A 15765-nucleotide genomic window follows, 5' to 3' on the forward strand; every position below is an offset into this window, starting at 1 on the left:
GGAAGGCAAGAACGTATACGCCCAGTTGGATGGTTGTTCGTTTCTGCAAAAATAAAAGTGAAACTGTAACATCAAACATTTCTGTACTGACAACAGACATCAGCATTAACTCACACAGACGTTGTTCCGGAGTAGAGACAGCAAAGCTTGGACATAACACAAAAACCCAAAACAGTTTGTGGAACATGAATATGTGGAGAATTCCTGTCGGTAAGTTTGTAGGATTTCTGTTTTTCTTTTTAATATTTTAAACAAGTGACATAAAGTCAAGTTCATATCCAAAATGCATTATGTGATCAAGTTAATTTGCTAAATTTCATTTGACAAATTACTATCAGGATCAAATTCACTCCCTAAAAATATAACATAAATTTGTTGAAAAGCACTGGAACACTGCACAAACAGATGTAGTTAAATAGAAATTATGCAAAAAATTATACTCTGTCCGACGCAAAAAGAGGTTCTATGGTATATTATAATTTACTATAGTTGTTATAACCTTTTAAAAATATATGAAGAGACAGTAACATACTTAAAGTGTCTATGCTTTATATTGTAAAATAAACATGCTATTCAAATTCAAATCAGGGCCATCTCAGATATGTCTTCATACTTCTTGAAGACTCGAATAACCTAATTTCCTTCTACAAATACTACAAAGTAATTCAGTGAGAGAACACTATTTCCATGTCATAATAAATTGCAGAAAGGTAAAAGTAATCCTACTATTATACTACTATTATATTGTTTATTTACCAGCACCAACAGGGACACGCCCTTTCCAAGCAGAGAGGAGAAATCATCCGTATATGAACAAAAAGCTGCCCTTTAAACGTGTGTACAAAGGCCACACCTTCACGAAAGCAGGTAAAACATTGCCTCACGCATAACAGGGACCATACTGGATATTTTTTTAAAGAAATGCTTTAATTGGCAGTTGAAACATTGATAAACATTATGCTTAACATTTACTAACACAGACACATTTGTGTATGTACTTATAAGTAATATGTGTGACAAGAATGTAAATATGTATTACATTTTTTTACTCAATATACAGAAATATCAGTTACAATATAACTTTCACCAAAAGTATTATTATGGGGAAATTATTTTGAACAGAAGGTGGAGGTAGACAATTACGTGATCATGGCTGGAAGAGAAATAAACATGAAGTACGACCAGATATTAAACAACCACATATGCGCTTAGGTGAGTGCTAAAAGATATTCTGCATTTATACTAAATATAAATAAAATATACTAAAATATAATATTAAAATTTTTATGTGCATGTTTTAAGAGACACATGAAGCTGATTTGACTGCAATTGATTTAACCACATATAAAGAGCATTTTTGTTTTCTGTTTTTTTTTTTTATTATTATTATTATTATTTTTTTAGAAGAAGAAAATTCTGATTTGAAGAAACACCTTCTAGAGATGATTGTTACAAATCTGCAGACACCAAGACTTGTTGAAGAATACGGATTCCGCCATTTCATGAATGCCTTAAATCCCAGTGTTGATGTTGCACTAAGTACCTCTGCAATAAGAAAAGAACTGGAGATTATGTATGTTTACACAAAGAGGAAAGTGAAGGATGCAGTAAAAAATGCCAAAGACCCAGTGCTCTCTGCTGAACTGTGGATCTCAAGCAAAGAAGAGTCCTATCTGACAGTAAGATGTCACTTTATTGATAAAAAGTGGGAACTGAAATCCTACACACTGGCTACGGCTCAGCTTCTCGGCGAACACACGCCAGAAAATGTTCATCGTCAGCTTTGGAGAATTACAACAGAATGGGAGATGACAGAGAAAATTCAGGTGGTGGTCATCAATGTTGATGGAATGAAAAAGGTTCGTCAAAATCCAAACTGGACATATATACCTTGCTTCAGTCATACTCTTAACAAAGTCATCCTAGAAGTTGTAGAAACTTTTGATTGGAAATATCTGCTGAAGAGATGCCGCCATATTGTTCAGTTTTTCCACCAGGAAAATGAAGCATCATGGAGATCCCATTTGACCCAGTCTTCTTGTGTTGACTGGCTTTCAACCCTAAAAATGGTGGAAAACATCTGCAAGCAATGGCCGAGATTTTCCCAAGTCTCCAGTTACAAACGTGCAGAAAATCTTTGGCTCAATGAAAATGAAAGGAACTTGCTGGAAAATATAATGAAGGCGCTCACGGTTGTTAAAGACGACACTGAGAGGATTGGGACACGAGGATACATTCCAGTCTCAAACATCATACCTCTGCTTGACAAGCTTCAGTTGAGCCTACAAAGGTTAATACAACAAGAGAACAAGGTAGCCTTGAGGCTCAGTGAGAGATGTAATCACCACTTTGGAAACATCAACCAAAATATCTGGTTCATTGTTAGCACAGCAATGGACCCAAGATTCAAAAGCAGTGCACTCAAGACTAATGGGTTGGAAAAAGTCAAAACTAAGTTCAAAGAAGAATTGTGCAAACAGGCAAATGTTGGGACAAGTAACAATTACCAGCGAAACATTTCCTGCAAGATGGATTATGAAGATTTATTCCTGCAGTATGCTACAGAAGGTGATGTCTCAGCAAGTCAGAGTCCACTTCAGTACTGGGAAGCTACAAACAAGTCTAAGGACTTGTCCACGTTTGCACACAAATACCTCAGTGTGATCTCCACTGCTATTCCAATAGAGCGGATGATGCATGAGGAAAAATCACAGACCCTTTTCAACAGAAGGAAATGCTTAGAGCTGGAAGATATCAACATGATGCTGTTTCTGAATGGTAATTACAAAAAGATATGACTTGTGGAGGTGTGGGAAAACCAGTTCTACTATAATTTCGGAGCACTATACACTTTCCTCAACTTCCTGAATTCTCTTATCTCTTGAGGTAAAAGTCATTCACAGCAATTAAACATGAGCGACATTGTCATCTCTTCACTCATGGAGTTCTGTTTGCTAAATGCCTTATTATTAATGTCTGTAGAGTGTTAATGACGTGACCATGCAGGAGCATCATGACCATTTTAACATCTGGGAAGATAATTAAAACCTGAAGTCATTAGGCTCTGATGACAACAGAACATTCTCTGTGTGAGGACACTGAGTCACCAAACCACCTACCAACATGTTTTTGTCAGAGGAAACCGGTGAACCCAGAGAAATCCTGCATGAACACAGAGAGAACATGTGAAACTCTGGACTGACAGTAACTCAAGCTGTGAGACCATGTCAATGTCTTAATATAAATATTTAGAGGTAAATTCAATCTTTCAGTAAATTCAGTCTTTATTCAATTTCTGCTTTTTTCTAATTCTTACCTATTTTTATTTTATGTATGTAAAAGAAACCTGAAAACACTGTGTAGAGTGATATTAATGTAACTATATGAAGCAAATATGTCATGTGACACAAATTAAATATGGCTAACCATCACATCCAGGTGTGCTTCTTGAACATCCCATTCAAGTTTCATAAGCTCCATTCTTTTTTTTATAAGCGTTACTCTTTTTATATTTCCTCCACTTCTTCCATCTAGTGGAAAGACTTTTATTGAGGAGTCCTGGGGTGTAGTCAGAGTTCACACAGTAGCACTGCCAAGTTGGAACATATTTGAGCCTCTTAGTTCCAGTGAAGAGAAATTGTAATGCTGCAGCATACAAAGAAATACATACTTTTGACCATGCACTGTATATAATCATACTCTCATAATTTAACTCTTTGGTTGCCCCCATCTTTTGTTTCCATTGGGGGTCTTCAGTGGGTCAAATTGACCCACAACATATAGGGGTTTAAAAAAATCACAGAAATGAATGAAATTACATAATTACGCTTTAAATATGGTCTCTAATTCTCTTACAAACAATGGTGATAATGAATATCTTTAATATTTAACATTTTCTCTGCTAGGCAACTTAACAATTGTCAAGAAACACTGGGACAGTTCCCTGCCACACCACTGGAGGGGGTGCTGGCAGGTGAATCGGCAGAGCCCGCTTTATCGTTTGTTTTCCGCATGTACTTTGTGCCATGCCCCTCCCAATTGTTCTACCTTCCCGCCTTGTCACCTGTTTCCCATTTACCATGATGTTTTGCCATATACATATATATATATATATATATATATATATATATATATATATATATATATATATATATATATATATATATATATATATATATATATATATATATATATATATATATGAACTCTTGTGAGCCTGTCTTTACCAGTCGTTGTTTGTTGTTTGTTTCGTCCATGTTTCCACGTGTCTAGTGTTGCTGGTCCATATGACTGACCGCTCATGTTTTGTTTATGTTTAGTTTTGTTTTACATTTTGTTTAGTCTTGTCTTACCCCCGTGAATAAAGCAGTGCTTCGTTTAATCCTGCCCATGAGTCTGACTTTCCATGGCGTGCATGTGCACGCAGTTACTATGGAGATCTGGGTTCGAGCCCTGTGTGGTGCAGATGTTACAGCAATGAAAAGTCATCTGGTTTTTGTATGATAGATTTTTCTGTAAAACCTACAGAAAGTGAAACATGGTGCTGCAACTTGAAAATAAGGATTTAATTAAACAACCACAACTGTGCTTTTGCATACCACTGGGTAGGGTTTTGCATGTGGAAATTAGGGTCGGAAGTTTAATGATGAGTTTAAATATTAGCTATTGTTCCAAAACAGCAGCAGTAGAAAAAGTCTGCCAATCACACAAATGCTTTGCCTGATAACTATGGTTAAATATGAATATAAAACTATTGTCATTGTTTTTATTGAATAGTGTGGCTCATCATTTGGGAATATATTTTAAAAGTGATAATATTACACAACTGCAAAACTATATGCTATTGCTTTAAATGTCATGTGAGGAGGCATGATGAGTCACTGCTCCTTCAGGTAAATACAAGTCAAATGAGAAGATTTGTTAGTCTGACAAACTTCTATTTTGGCAAAAAAAGAAACCACATAAAGCTCCACAATTACTCTCTCTAAGCCACACTTCTATCGGAGGAGTAACCAGTAAGTCTACCAAAAATTTTTTGTATTTTTGATTTATTATATGATGTAATTTTTAATTGTGTTGCTCTAAAGACAATGAGCATACTAATATAGACATTGCTCTTCTTCAGGGTAGAAACTACAAAGCCTGTTAATAACGAAAACAATAACAGTTTTTTTATTCAACTTGTGGAACATGGGGAAGAAGAAAGGTAATTCTGGTTTTGTTGTATCCATTATTTTCTTTTTGAAAAAAATTGTGGTCCAAGGATTTAAACACTATATAATAGATTCTATGTAAAAGAATAAATATATATATACACAGCTCTGAAAAAAATTAGACCACTGCCCAATCTCCAGATCAAATCTCCAGATTTGAACCCTATTGAAAACCTCTGGAATGTCATAAAGAGGAAGATGGATGGTCACAAACCATCAATCAAAGCTGAGCTGTTTGCTTTTTTGCAAAAAGATTGGTATAAAGTTACCCAACAGCAATGTGAAAACCTGGTGGATTCCACCAAATACTGATTTCTTAATGTCATTTAGCCAAAGCATTAACACAATTTGTTTACAAATTATTTGCAGTTTATTTTATTTGAGTTATTAAAGCTCTGCAAATACTGCATGGTCTTGGGTTATTTTGATGTGTCGTCATTTCCTTTAAATATACACTTTAAATATAATAACAATAGTTATATTTTAAATTAAGGAGAAATATTGTCAGCAGTTCACAAAAAATTAAACAAAACAGTTCATCTCACCAATACATGCACCTGTAAGAAAAAACATATATATTTTATTTTATCTTATTTTGCAGTGGTCTCTTATTTTTTTCCAGAGCTGTATATATATATATATATATATATATATATATATATATATATATATATATATATATATATATATAGATATATATATATATATATAGATATATATATATATAGATATATATATATAGATATACATATTGATACATCGTTTCTTTGTTTTAGTTTTTATTGCAGCAAAATACATTTTTTATTGTTATTTTGAATTTTTTTTTAATTTATATTTTTTTGTTAACAACGTTAGATCAAAGATTTTACAAGGTGAAAATCTGTTATCAGCAAAAAGCTGAAAGATATCCGTCTGTTTCCCTAATCTAATTATTCCTTAATAATTTTAACTACACTGCTCAAAAATAAGGGAATACTAAATCATCACAGTATAACAGCTATTCAGTTCAACTTCAGAGATATCAATCTGTCCAGTTAGGAAGCATACATAAACAGTTTTAACCTGCTTTGGTGCAAACAAAAAGTCCCTGGAGATGCAACAGCAAGACAACTTTTAAAAAAGGAATTTTTTTATGGTTTTGCAGGTTGACAATTGCGCTTTCCTTATCTCTCCTGATGGTCTCTAGGTTGCTGCAGAGAGCCAATCTGACAGAGATAAAAAAAGGGACAAAACCTTTCTTTTAGATGCCCCAATGTCTAAGGCCATGTTCTTGCCTTGCTGCAGTGAGGGGCTATCAACCAGTTGCCACCGGCCCCAGCCTGGCCTGCTGAGGCAGGAAAAGAAAGATGGTGGCCGTCCAGCACTAAGGGGCAGAAAAGAATCCTAATGCCCGAGAGCTAGGGTTTCCAGGGATGCCCCTTTAGGGCCATCTCCACTGCTGCCTACCCCACCACCTCCGATGCTTCTGGGTTCAGCCATGACTACTCATGCTCCTGCTCCTTATGTGTTGCCACCTCCTGGGTTAACCCCTGCCAGCTTGCTGTTTCAGGGCACTAGGCATGGTGAGAACTGCGAGAGGCTAACACCTCTCTCAGACAACCTGGCAGCATGGAAATTTCTGCTGAGTGTGTCGCAGTGGGTTCTGGATACTATGGGAAAAGGTTACAGAATCCAGTTTGCTTCCCATCCTCTTTCTTTCAGGGTGTGCTGCCCACTGTTGTTGGCACAAACCAAACCTTATTCCTCCAGAAGGAACTTCTCTCGCATCTGAGATAGGGGCCGTAGAGCGAATGTCGAGGACATGGCAAACGGCAATTCAGATGCCGTCCTTGCCCACATGAGGTCCCTAGGCCTCAGCTCAACCCTCGGAAGTGTGTGTTTTCTCCTTCTTAGAGAACCATCTTCTTGGGGATAGTTTGGGATTCAGCCATGATGCGGGCACATCTGTCTTCCACTTGGGTGGATTCCATCTTCTCTGTCATAGGTACCGTCTAAAGCTATTCCATTGGGACCATTTCAACTCTGGCTCAGGAGCAGGGGTTTTTCACCCCACAGACACCCTTCTCAAGCTCACAAGGGTTACGTGTCACAAGCCTCGTACTCTTCTTATGTGGACAGACCCCATCTTCCAACAGATGCCTCAGGTTAGGAAGCGGTCCTAGTCAGCCCATGGCATTCATGGCACACAAATTGCCTGAAGAGAGGGGCTGTGTTTTTAGTGATTATATACTTCCTCCTGAAACTCAGGGGCTACCTTTGGTAGTCCCCTACATAAATCATTAGGACAGTCTGTGTTCATGTCCTCTGTAAAGGTAGGTGCACCAGATTTTGCCCTAGGCAGAGACCAGATTTCTGTCACTGAGAGCAATTTACACTCCAGGGTGCTTGATCAGTAAGCAGGGTTTTTGCTGTAACAGGGGCTGAGGCTGCGGGGAATGGCATCTCCAACTGCGAGTTGTGGAATACTAATGGCAATTTTTGGCCATGCAGAAGTAGCTTTGTTTGTCTCTCAGGAGTTATCCCACTATCCTCTGTGACTTTCTCTTTTCACCAGCCCCTCTGGGGCTGAATGTCATGGTGCAAATATAGCTGAGGCTCCATCTATGCTTTCCCCAATATCTCTGGGTCCTAGCTAGTGTACACTGCAACCATGTCCGGCTATTACTGGCAGCTCCTCATTGGCCCACCTGAGTCTGGCTCATGGACCTAATTCCCCTTCTGAACGGTGCTCCTTGGGAGATTCCCATCAGGAGGACTGTCCTCTCTCAGGTGCAGTGGGCGATTCTCCACCCCAGCCTCAAGATTTAGAACCTCTTGGTCTGGCCCCTGAGGAGGACCAGCTCCTAGACTCCTGTCTCCCAGCCGAGGTTGTGGAGACTATGTTGAACTTTTGCCTCTGGTGTAATGGGCATCATGAGGATCTAGTTTACTGTCCTGTACAGTGCTAGAGTCATAGCCCTAACCCTAAATCCTGCCTTTCTGCAGGCCTTTTGCCTTCTGCCCCCAAGTCGGCAGAGCAGGAGAGTCTGCACCTGCTGTGCCCAGTTCGGGTTCTCAACACTTCGACCCATCACTCAAGTTCATAGTGTACGTCCTCTCCCTTTTCGTCTGCTGTGGCAGCCGCAACAAAAGCAATTCATTCTTCAAGCAACACCTTGTGCTGGGTATTGGAGGCTGTCCCCCAGGCCTATGAGGGACACTGTGGCTTCACCTCTAGGGATTAAAGCTCACAAACAAGAAATCCTTACAGTGAATTTAATAGATAAATGTATCCTTAGAGCAAACTCCACTATTTAAAAGTTTATTCATTTTAAAGTTTATACCTATATTGCCAAAAGTTTTGGGACACCCCTCCAAATCATTGAATTCAGTTTTTTTCAGGGATTGGGTTTGGCCTTTTAGTTCCAGTGAAAGGAACTTTTAATGCTTCAGCATACCAAGACATTTTGGACAATTTAATGCTCCCAACTTTGTGGGAACAGTTTGGGGATGTCCCCTTCCTGTTTCAACATGACTGCGCACCAGTGCACAAAACAAGGTCCATAAAGATTAATGAGTGAGTCCCGATCTCAACCCAATAGAATACTTTTGGGATGAATTAGAGTGGAGACTCCAAGCTAGGCCAAAACTGGGATGTCTGCCTTTACATGCACATGATTTTAATATGGAGTTGGCCGACCCTTTGCAGCTATGTTAGCTTTGCAGTCTCTGCTCTAATTCATCCCAAATGTGTTCTATTGAGTTGAGGTCAGCTTGACTGTGCAGGCAAGTCAAGTTCCTCCACACCGAACCTGCTCATCCATGTATTTATGAACCTGGCATTGTGTATTGGTGCACAGTCATGTAACAGGAGGAAAACTGTTCCCACAAAGTTGGGAGCATGAAATTGTCCAAAATGTCTTATATGGTGAAACACTAAGAGTTCCTTCCACTAGGATGAGGAGGCCAAGCCCAACCCATGAAAAACAACACCTGAATTAAATTATTTGGAGGGGTGTCCCAAAACTTTTGGCAATATAGTGTACATGTATACATTCTTCTGAATAGATATAGGATATATGGGAAATTCCTGCATTTTTTTGTTAGAATTATATGTGTTTCATGTGTTGTACTGTCCCGAGTTTTCATTTGTTCATATGGTTACATTGTGTGTGTGTTTTTGTTTTCCCTCCAGAGGCTGACAGCACTAGCCTTCCAAGCTCTGCTACCCAGCAAGGCCGGAGAAGCAGCCTCCCAAGCACTACTCCTCACCTTGGCCAACAAGTTACATTCCCCCAAAACCGACGCCTTGCTTTTCATCAAGTTCGACGCTCTGCTTCCCACCGAGGCCGAAGGGGCAGCCTCCCAATCATTACTGCCCATCTTGGCCGAAGAGTTGCATTCTGCCAAAGCTGGTGCCCTGCTTCCTGCCAAGTCCGATGCTCTGATTCCCACCTAGGCCAAAATAGAAGCCTCCCAAGCACTACTCTGCACTTCGGCCAACAAGTTGCATCTTGCCAAAGTCCTGCTTCCCGCCGATGCTCTGCTTCCCGCCAAGGCCCCCACACTGCTTCCAACCAAGGCCGACACTCTACTTCCCACCCAGGTCGACGCTCTGCTTCCTGCCGAGGTGGTCGCTCTGCTTCCCACTGTCGCCAACACCCTGCTTCCTGTCGCCACCCAGCTTCCCATCACCCAAGAGCAGTTTATTGCAGAGGTCAACAGTGCAAGCTCACTTGACTGGGGTCTCCACCCTTGTATTGTCACTGGTTGTAACTTAATGTGTCCTGATTAGTCTTAACTGTTCTCAGTTCACATTCTGATTTATGTGTGTATTTAAACCCTCATGTGTCTAGTACTTGCTCAGTTATCATGTGTGCTCTCATTACCAATCCTTAGTTTACTTTTTTTCTCTTTTCTTTTTTTGGTTTTGTGTCTGAAATTCTGTTTGTTGACTCCCCAGCCTGTGACTGATTACCATACTGATTTTTTCTATCTTTCTGCATCTGTTAGAACTATTTGGATTTGTCTGCTTGCCACAATTGTTTTGGACAGAAATTGCAATTTCCAGTGAACTTCGAAAGCCACGTATTAACACACAGACATCTACAAATGCATCAAAAGATATTTTATTACAACTTAATGAATAATATTTGGTATAGTGGAATATTAGTCAAAATGTTAATGTCTCAGTTTTCCTAGAAAGTCATTATTAAAGACCAGCCATATAATCATGTATATGGCTGTTTGTGAGTCAGAGGCTGCATTAGTCATATTTGTGCATATTCAGTGATTGGTTATGCAGCTGCTTAAGTTGACTTTCTGGGCTCACCATAAAGATTATGCATGTAATTTCACTATCACTATTTCATTTGAATAAAATAAATTGTTCAGTAATTCAGTCAATAAGTTCTGAACTGTAGTTGGAATCAAGTCTGTGTCCTGGTTGAAAAAATTAAATCTGTTTAGAAAACATATAAATTAATACTTTTTAACTAGGATTTTAGTACTACTAGACACTATTTTTCTTTGCATAAAAATCATGTGACCTTCATATTAACCATTACATTAACTATCCTTTGGTATCCTTCAGCAATGCTATAGTATATATACAAGCGGGTGTCAAATTGAAGAAAAATGCAGAAAAGAAAAAAGAAGAAAAAGAAGAAAAAATTTTAATAAAAATTAATTGTTAATAAAAGAACATCTAGGACTGTTTGTCTGTTTATATGTTTGTTGTTTTCTTATGTGTTTCTCATGTAAAGCTGCTTTGAGACAATGCTCTTTGTTAAAAGCACTATACAAAAAATAAATTGAATTGAATTGAAAATAGATTGAAGAATTGTACACATTTCCTTTTTTGCAAAAAGAACTAAAGACCAAAGCTGTTATATACAATGCAGAAATAAGCTATTTAATTTTTATTCATTTTAACACTGAAGGAATTTTAGTTTACAAATTTTATTTTTTATGTTTCTGGATGCGTTTAAATTTATCAATATTAATTTGGGTTCTTTCTTTATATTTATTCTATTCTGTAACTTCAGTAGGAGTTTTTTTGTCTATGAAAAGAAATTGAGTGGCACTATAGTTATATAAATGATTCAATATTTAACACTTCTACTGTTGTATCTTTTATTTTTCCAACTAAATAAATAAAAATTGTGGAAGTGGATCAAGGCTTTTTTTAAAGTCATTGTGTGTGTGTGTGTGTGTGTGCGCGTGTATGTGTTAAGGAATGTGAATCACTAATGCTTGTATCTGTAGTGATTGTAAGGAACCTCCACATGATGGAGACATAAGCACAAATACCAACCTGACAATCTCATTTCCTCACACTGACAGACTGGTGTTAGGTTTAGTGTTAAATTTCAAAATGTGTTAAACCATGCATTACATAAGGATGTCCTGATTTCATTTACTTAGAATTACTTAGAATTCTTGTAATGATTTTGTAAATAGTTTTCTTAATTTTTCTTTTCCAGTATAATTGGAAAATAAGGAACGCATTTAATCTTTAGAAAAATGAAATGATGCAGCATTTTTTGGACAGATGTTCAGGCATCACTTCAACCTTGGGCTTCGACTCCCTTGGGCCCTCACAGACTACAACACATCACATGACCTTGTCACATACACTTATGATCATTCTCGCCTGATTTGCGTTTCTTCTTGATTTATGTTGGGACAGTTCTTTGTTTGCTCAGCTTCTCTAGTCAGGTAGATTTCTGCACTTGCATTTGACTCCATTATGTTAGATTAGGTAACAGAGGAGTGTGAATGTTGGGGAACTAATGTTAGAAATGTTATATAGATTTATATATTTATGCATGGTAAAATGTATAGCTGTAATGAGTTGGGACAGACAAAAGACCAGTTCTCTAGATTTTGTAGGGGTTTTTTTAACTGAAACATGAACATGGGTTGTATGAAGGACAGTTTACCTGTGTCTCTCATGTCTTTCACTTTTACATCTATATTTATAAATAACCCCCTACTGCACTGATCAAAACAATTAACCTTTCAAGTGTATTATTGCAAGTATGTATTTCAGATGCATTTCAAGTGTATAGAGAGTTGTTGTGTCTCTACATCAGTTTCTTATATGTACAAAACTGCTCATGTGATCTGCTTGGCCTCTGAAAACGACATAAAGAAGAACAATAGCAGATATTTAAAGAAAACAGGTAAAAAGAGAAATGTGAGGAACATGCACATACTGCATCCATATGCAAATGCATGCCTTTTATTTATTTTACTACTTTATGTGTATTCGTTTATTCCAGCATATCTCCCATGACTTATGCTTGCATCCAGTGGTGGTACAATATAAGCTACTAGGTTGGCTTGGTGTGCAGATGTTGTACCTCTGCCACATGATTGGCCTATTAGACAGTCACATAAATGAGCAGACATGCAAGTGTTCCCATTAAAGTGACCGTTATATAGTAAAGTGACATCTCCAGGTATGTGATTTTGTAAGATCACGTAGGCCTACATATGAGTATAGTTGCATGTAGACTGTCTCAGAGCGCCTTTAAATGTAAAGATTTCATGTTTTATGCTATATATTACACAGTATTCAAAAACATTTAATACTATTTAAATAAAAAATAATCATTGCATGCTGTTCCTCTAATAAAGAAATAATTATTTCCTGGAAGGATGCTAGCAAAAAGCATCCTGGGTATAATTAGCTCAAATTAAAGAGCTGTAACAAGCTATGAACAACAGCGAATAAGGTCTCCCATGAGTAAGGTTTATTAATGTACATGTCTTTATAAACTCTGTAGAGAAAACACTGCTGAAGTCATTTACATTTACATTTCTGATATAGACGCCCTCATCCAGAATGACGTACAAAAGTGCTTTGAAGTCTCTATCAATGAATACATCAACACTGGTTCAATAGGTCACAGATTTAGGATACCATCAGCCTAAAAACTGTGTTGGGAGAAACTTTTTTTTACACAACCTACAACAATACATAAAACAAACAGGGAAAATAAGAGCTAGTTTAAGTGCTTCAGGAAGAGGCACGTCTTCATCCGTCGTTAGAAGGTGGTCAGTGACTTAGCTGTTCGGACATCTAGGGGATGTTCATTCCACCACCTCGGTGCCAGAACAGAGAAGAGTCTAGATGTATACCTACCTCTTACTCTAAGAGATGGTGGTATGGTAATTTAACACACATATGCTGGCAGTTGTTTCTTAAAGTAAGAGCTGTACAGAAAGTTATTTATATTTCACCCTTATTTTTGTCCATAATGTGTAATATAATATGCTGTTATTTCAACACATAAAATTCCCACGATTCAACACAATTGTAGTTATGTAAGCTGCTGAATAAATACAGCAAGGGCTAACAACGTGGTATAATAGCTGAAAAGGAGAAAAAGGAAAACAGGAGAGAAGCTTTTGTTTATGCTGGCTTTGTTGAGTGGTGCGAATTTAGATTGGACCTGGCCCTGGAACGAGCCTCAGCATGCAGATACAGGAATGAAGTACATGACGCAAGTGTGTATATATTAGGATTAATACAGAAATGATCCTTTGGTACAAAATGCAGTGGTGCTCTTTTACTCAAAGCACTCATATTTACACACAACAACAAGATATCTGTGCCAGTAATCACAGTGCCACAGTAATGAATGGCTGAATGATATTTAAATAATCATGATTTTGATTTTGTTTAAAACTTGTTACATTAAAAGTAAAGAAAATAGTAAACTGACTCCAGAACACAACATTTATTTGCCAGATATTTTATTTTATTGTTTTATTAAAAACAGTCAGAAATATACAGCATGAAAAAAATACAATATCATGGCTTCATACAAATACTGTAATAGTTAAAAAAATTATTATGTATATATATATATGTATATATATATATATATATATATATATATATATATATATATATATATATATAGCACTCACACTCTGTGACACTTTCACCACATTAACGCCAAAATAACCACGTCAAGTACGTGACAATGCTTTGGTCTACTCACAGTGACTACTCTATATTATACAACAATATATTACCAGATATCTAAATTGTGTCTATATACAGGTATGTTACAAGTATCGAGTTTAGAAGGCTTGTTTTTTTCTTTTTATATCTTATTATATCTTAGGAGATATTTATGGTGGTGAAAAGATTTTCCCATGGCAAGGAAATTTTGGAAATATGCAAAGTTTTGGCAGAACATGCTTCACAGTATATAAAATGGCCTCTTTGGGGGAATTTGTGATAAAATACACATTTAACTTCTCTTTAAACATTTCATTATATTTAGGTGTCAAATATTACATGTACAAGAGAGTTCAAAAGTCTAAGTCCACTGGCAAAGCCTTTTTAATAATAATAATAATAATAATAATAATAATAATAATAATAATAATAACATTTTAGTTTCCATATATAGCTAACATTATTTATGGCATTAGTTACACAATGAACTTAACAAATAATAAATGCCCGCATTAGTACATAAGCACAAGTACTAATACATATTTATTTTAATTCATTATGTCAATTCCATTGATTATCAAAATATGTTTACATAAATTACCATTACTAAACAGGTATAGCCCAACATTCATAATAATGTTTATAAAGTAAAGGTTTTGTCTTCCTTCATTGTTACCAAATCCTTAATGTTTCTTGTGGTGGCTTGGAAGAAAATCATTGGAAGTAGCAGAAAAATGCTGAAAAAACAGGTTTGGGTCAAGATCTTTAACTTTTGAATGCATTTTTCTCCCTGTAATCTGAGATACACAAAAGAGAAACATAGTTCTGGAAAGTCAGTAGCTTTCAGAACTACTGTATATAGTATATGTGAAGGGTTTTCCCCAAAAACTAAACTCTCGTTTGCTTTTTCGTTTTGTTTTGTTTTTTGTTTGTCACCACCTAATCTAATTTAAGTATATTCTGTAAGTATACAGATATATATTCTGTTAATTGTGTGTATCTCTTAACAGATAACATCCACTAGTAATTCAGTTTTAATAATATAGTTTAGTGAGTTGTGTTCTTTAATGAAACCATTTCAATCAATTACTTTCAAGAAACATGAACAAGTTTAGCCTTTTACTCATGCCACTCCTGAGCCAGGAGCATATTTCATACAGACAGTACCATTTGGCTTCCAGACAGAAAAGCTATTGTGTAGTTTTTCATTTCATGTCATAAAAGTAAGTGCAACTGTTAGTTCAAATTATTAAAATATTTTTTTACCATATATGTGTGTGGTATAATGGTCTACTGAATAATAATAATAATAATAATAATAATAATAATAATAATAATAATAATAATAATAATAATAATAATAATAATAATAATAATAATAATAATAATAATAATAATAATACAAAGAATTCAACTCAGTAGCTTCAATATTTTCTAACAGATTCCTCAATTTTCATGACCTGAAATGAAAAACCTTGTGATCAGGACTACTGATCCAGTAACATTTGAGTCAAGTCCTAATTGAAGAAATAAAGTTCACTGCTCAGGGTCAACAAAGGTCATTTCTGGTTGTGGACTGAGACTTTTGGATCC

General features: G+C 36.5%; 1 protein-coding gene across 2 annotated transcripts; it reads left to right on the top strand.

Moving 5' to 3' along the window:
• On the top strand, positions 1 to 4087 carry si:ch211-152f22.4 (E3 SUMO-protein ligase ZBED1). Of its 2 annotated transcripts, XR_009206301.1 has the most exons (5): positions 1 to 210; positions 760 to 867; positions 1123 to 1212; positions 1405 to 2886; positions 2983 to 4087. XR_009206301.1 is itself a non-coding variant. In XM_058405718.1 (4 exons), the coding sequence occupies exons 1-4, from the start codon at positions 30 to 32 to the stop codon at positions 2796 to 2798; spliced, it is 1773 nt and encodes a 590-aa protein (XP_058261701.1). In that variant the 5' UTR covers positions 1 to 29; the 3' UTR covers positions 2799 to 4087. The 2 variants fall into 2 exon arrangements, 1 of the variants encoding a protein (XP_058261701.1); XM_058405718.1 differs by having other exon boundaries at positions 1405 to 4087.
• The last annotated feature ends 11678 nt before the right edge of the window (positions 4088 to 15765 follow it).

The sequence above is a fragment of the Hemibagrus wyckioides genome, linkage group LG13 (assembly GCF_019097595.1).
Source record: "Hemibagrus wyckioides isolate EC202008001 linkage group LG13, SWU_Hwy_1.0, whole genome shotgun sequence".
Lineage (NCBI taxonomy): Eukaryota > Metazoa > Chordata > Actinopteri > Siluriformes > Bagridae > Hemibagrus > Hemibagrus wyckioides.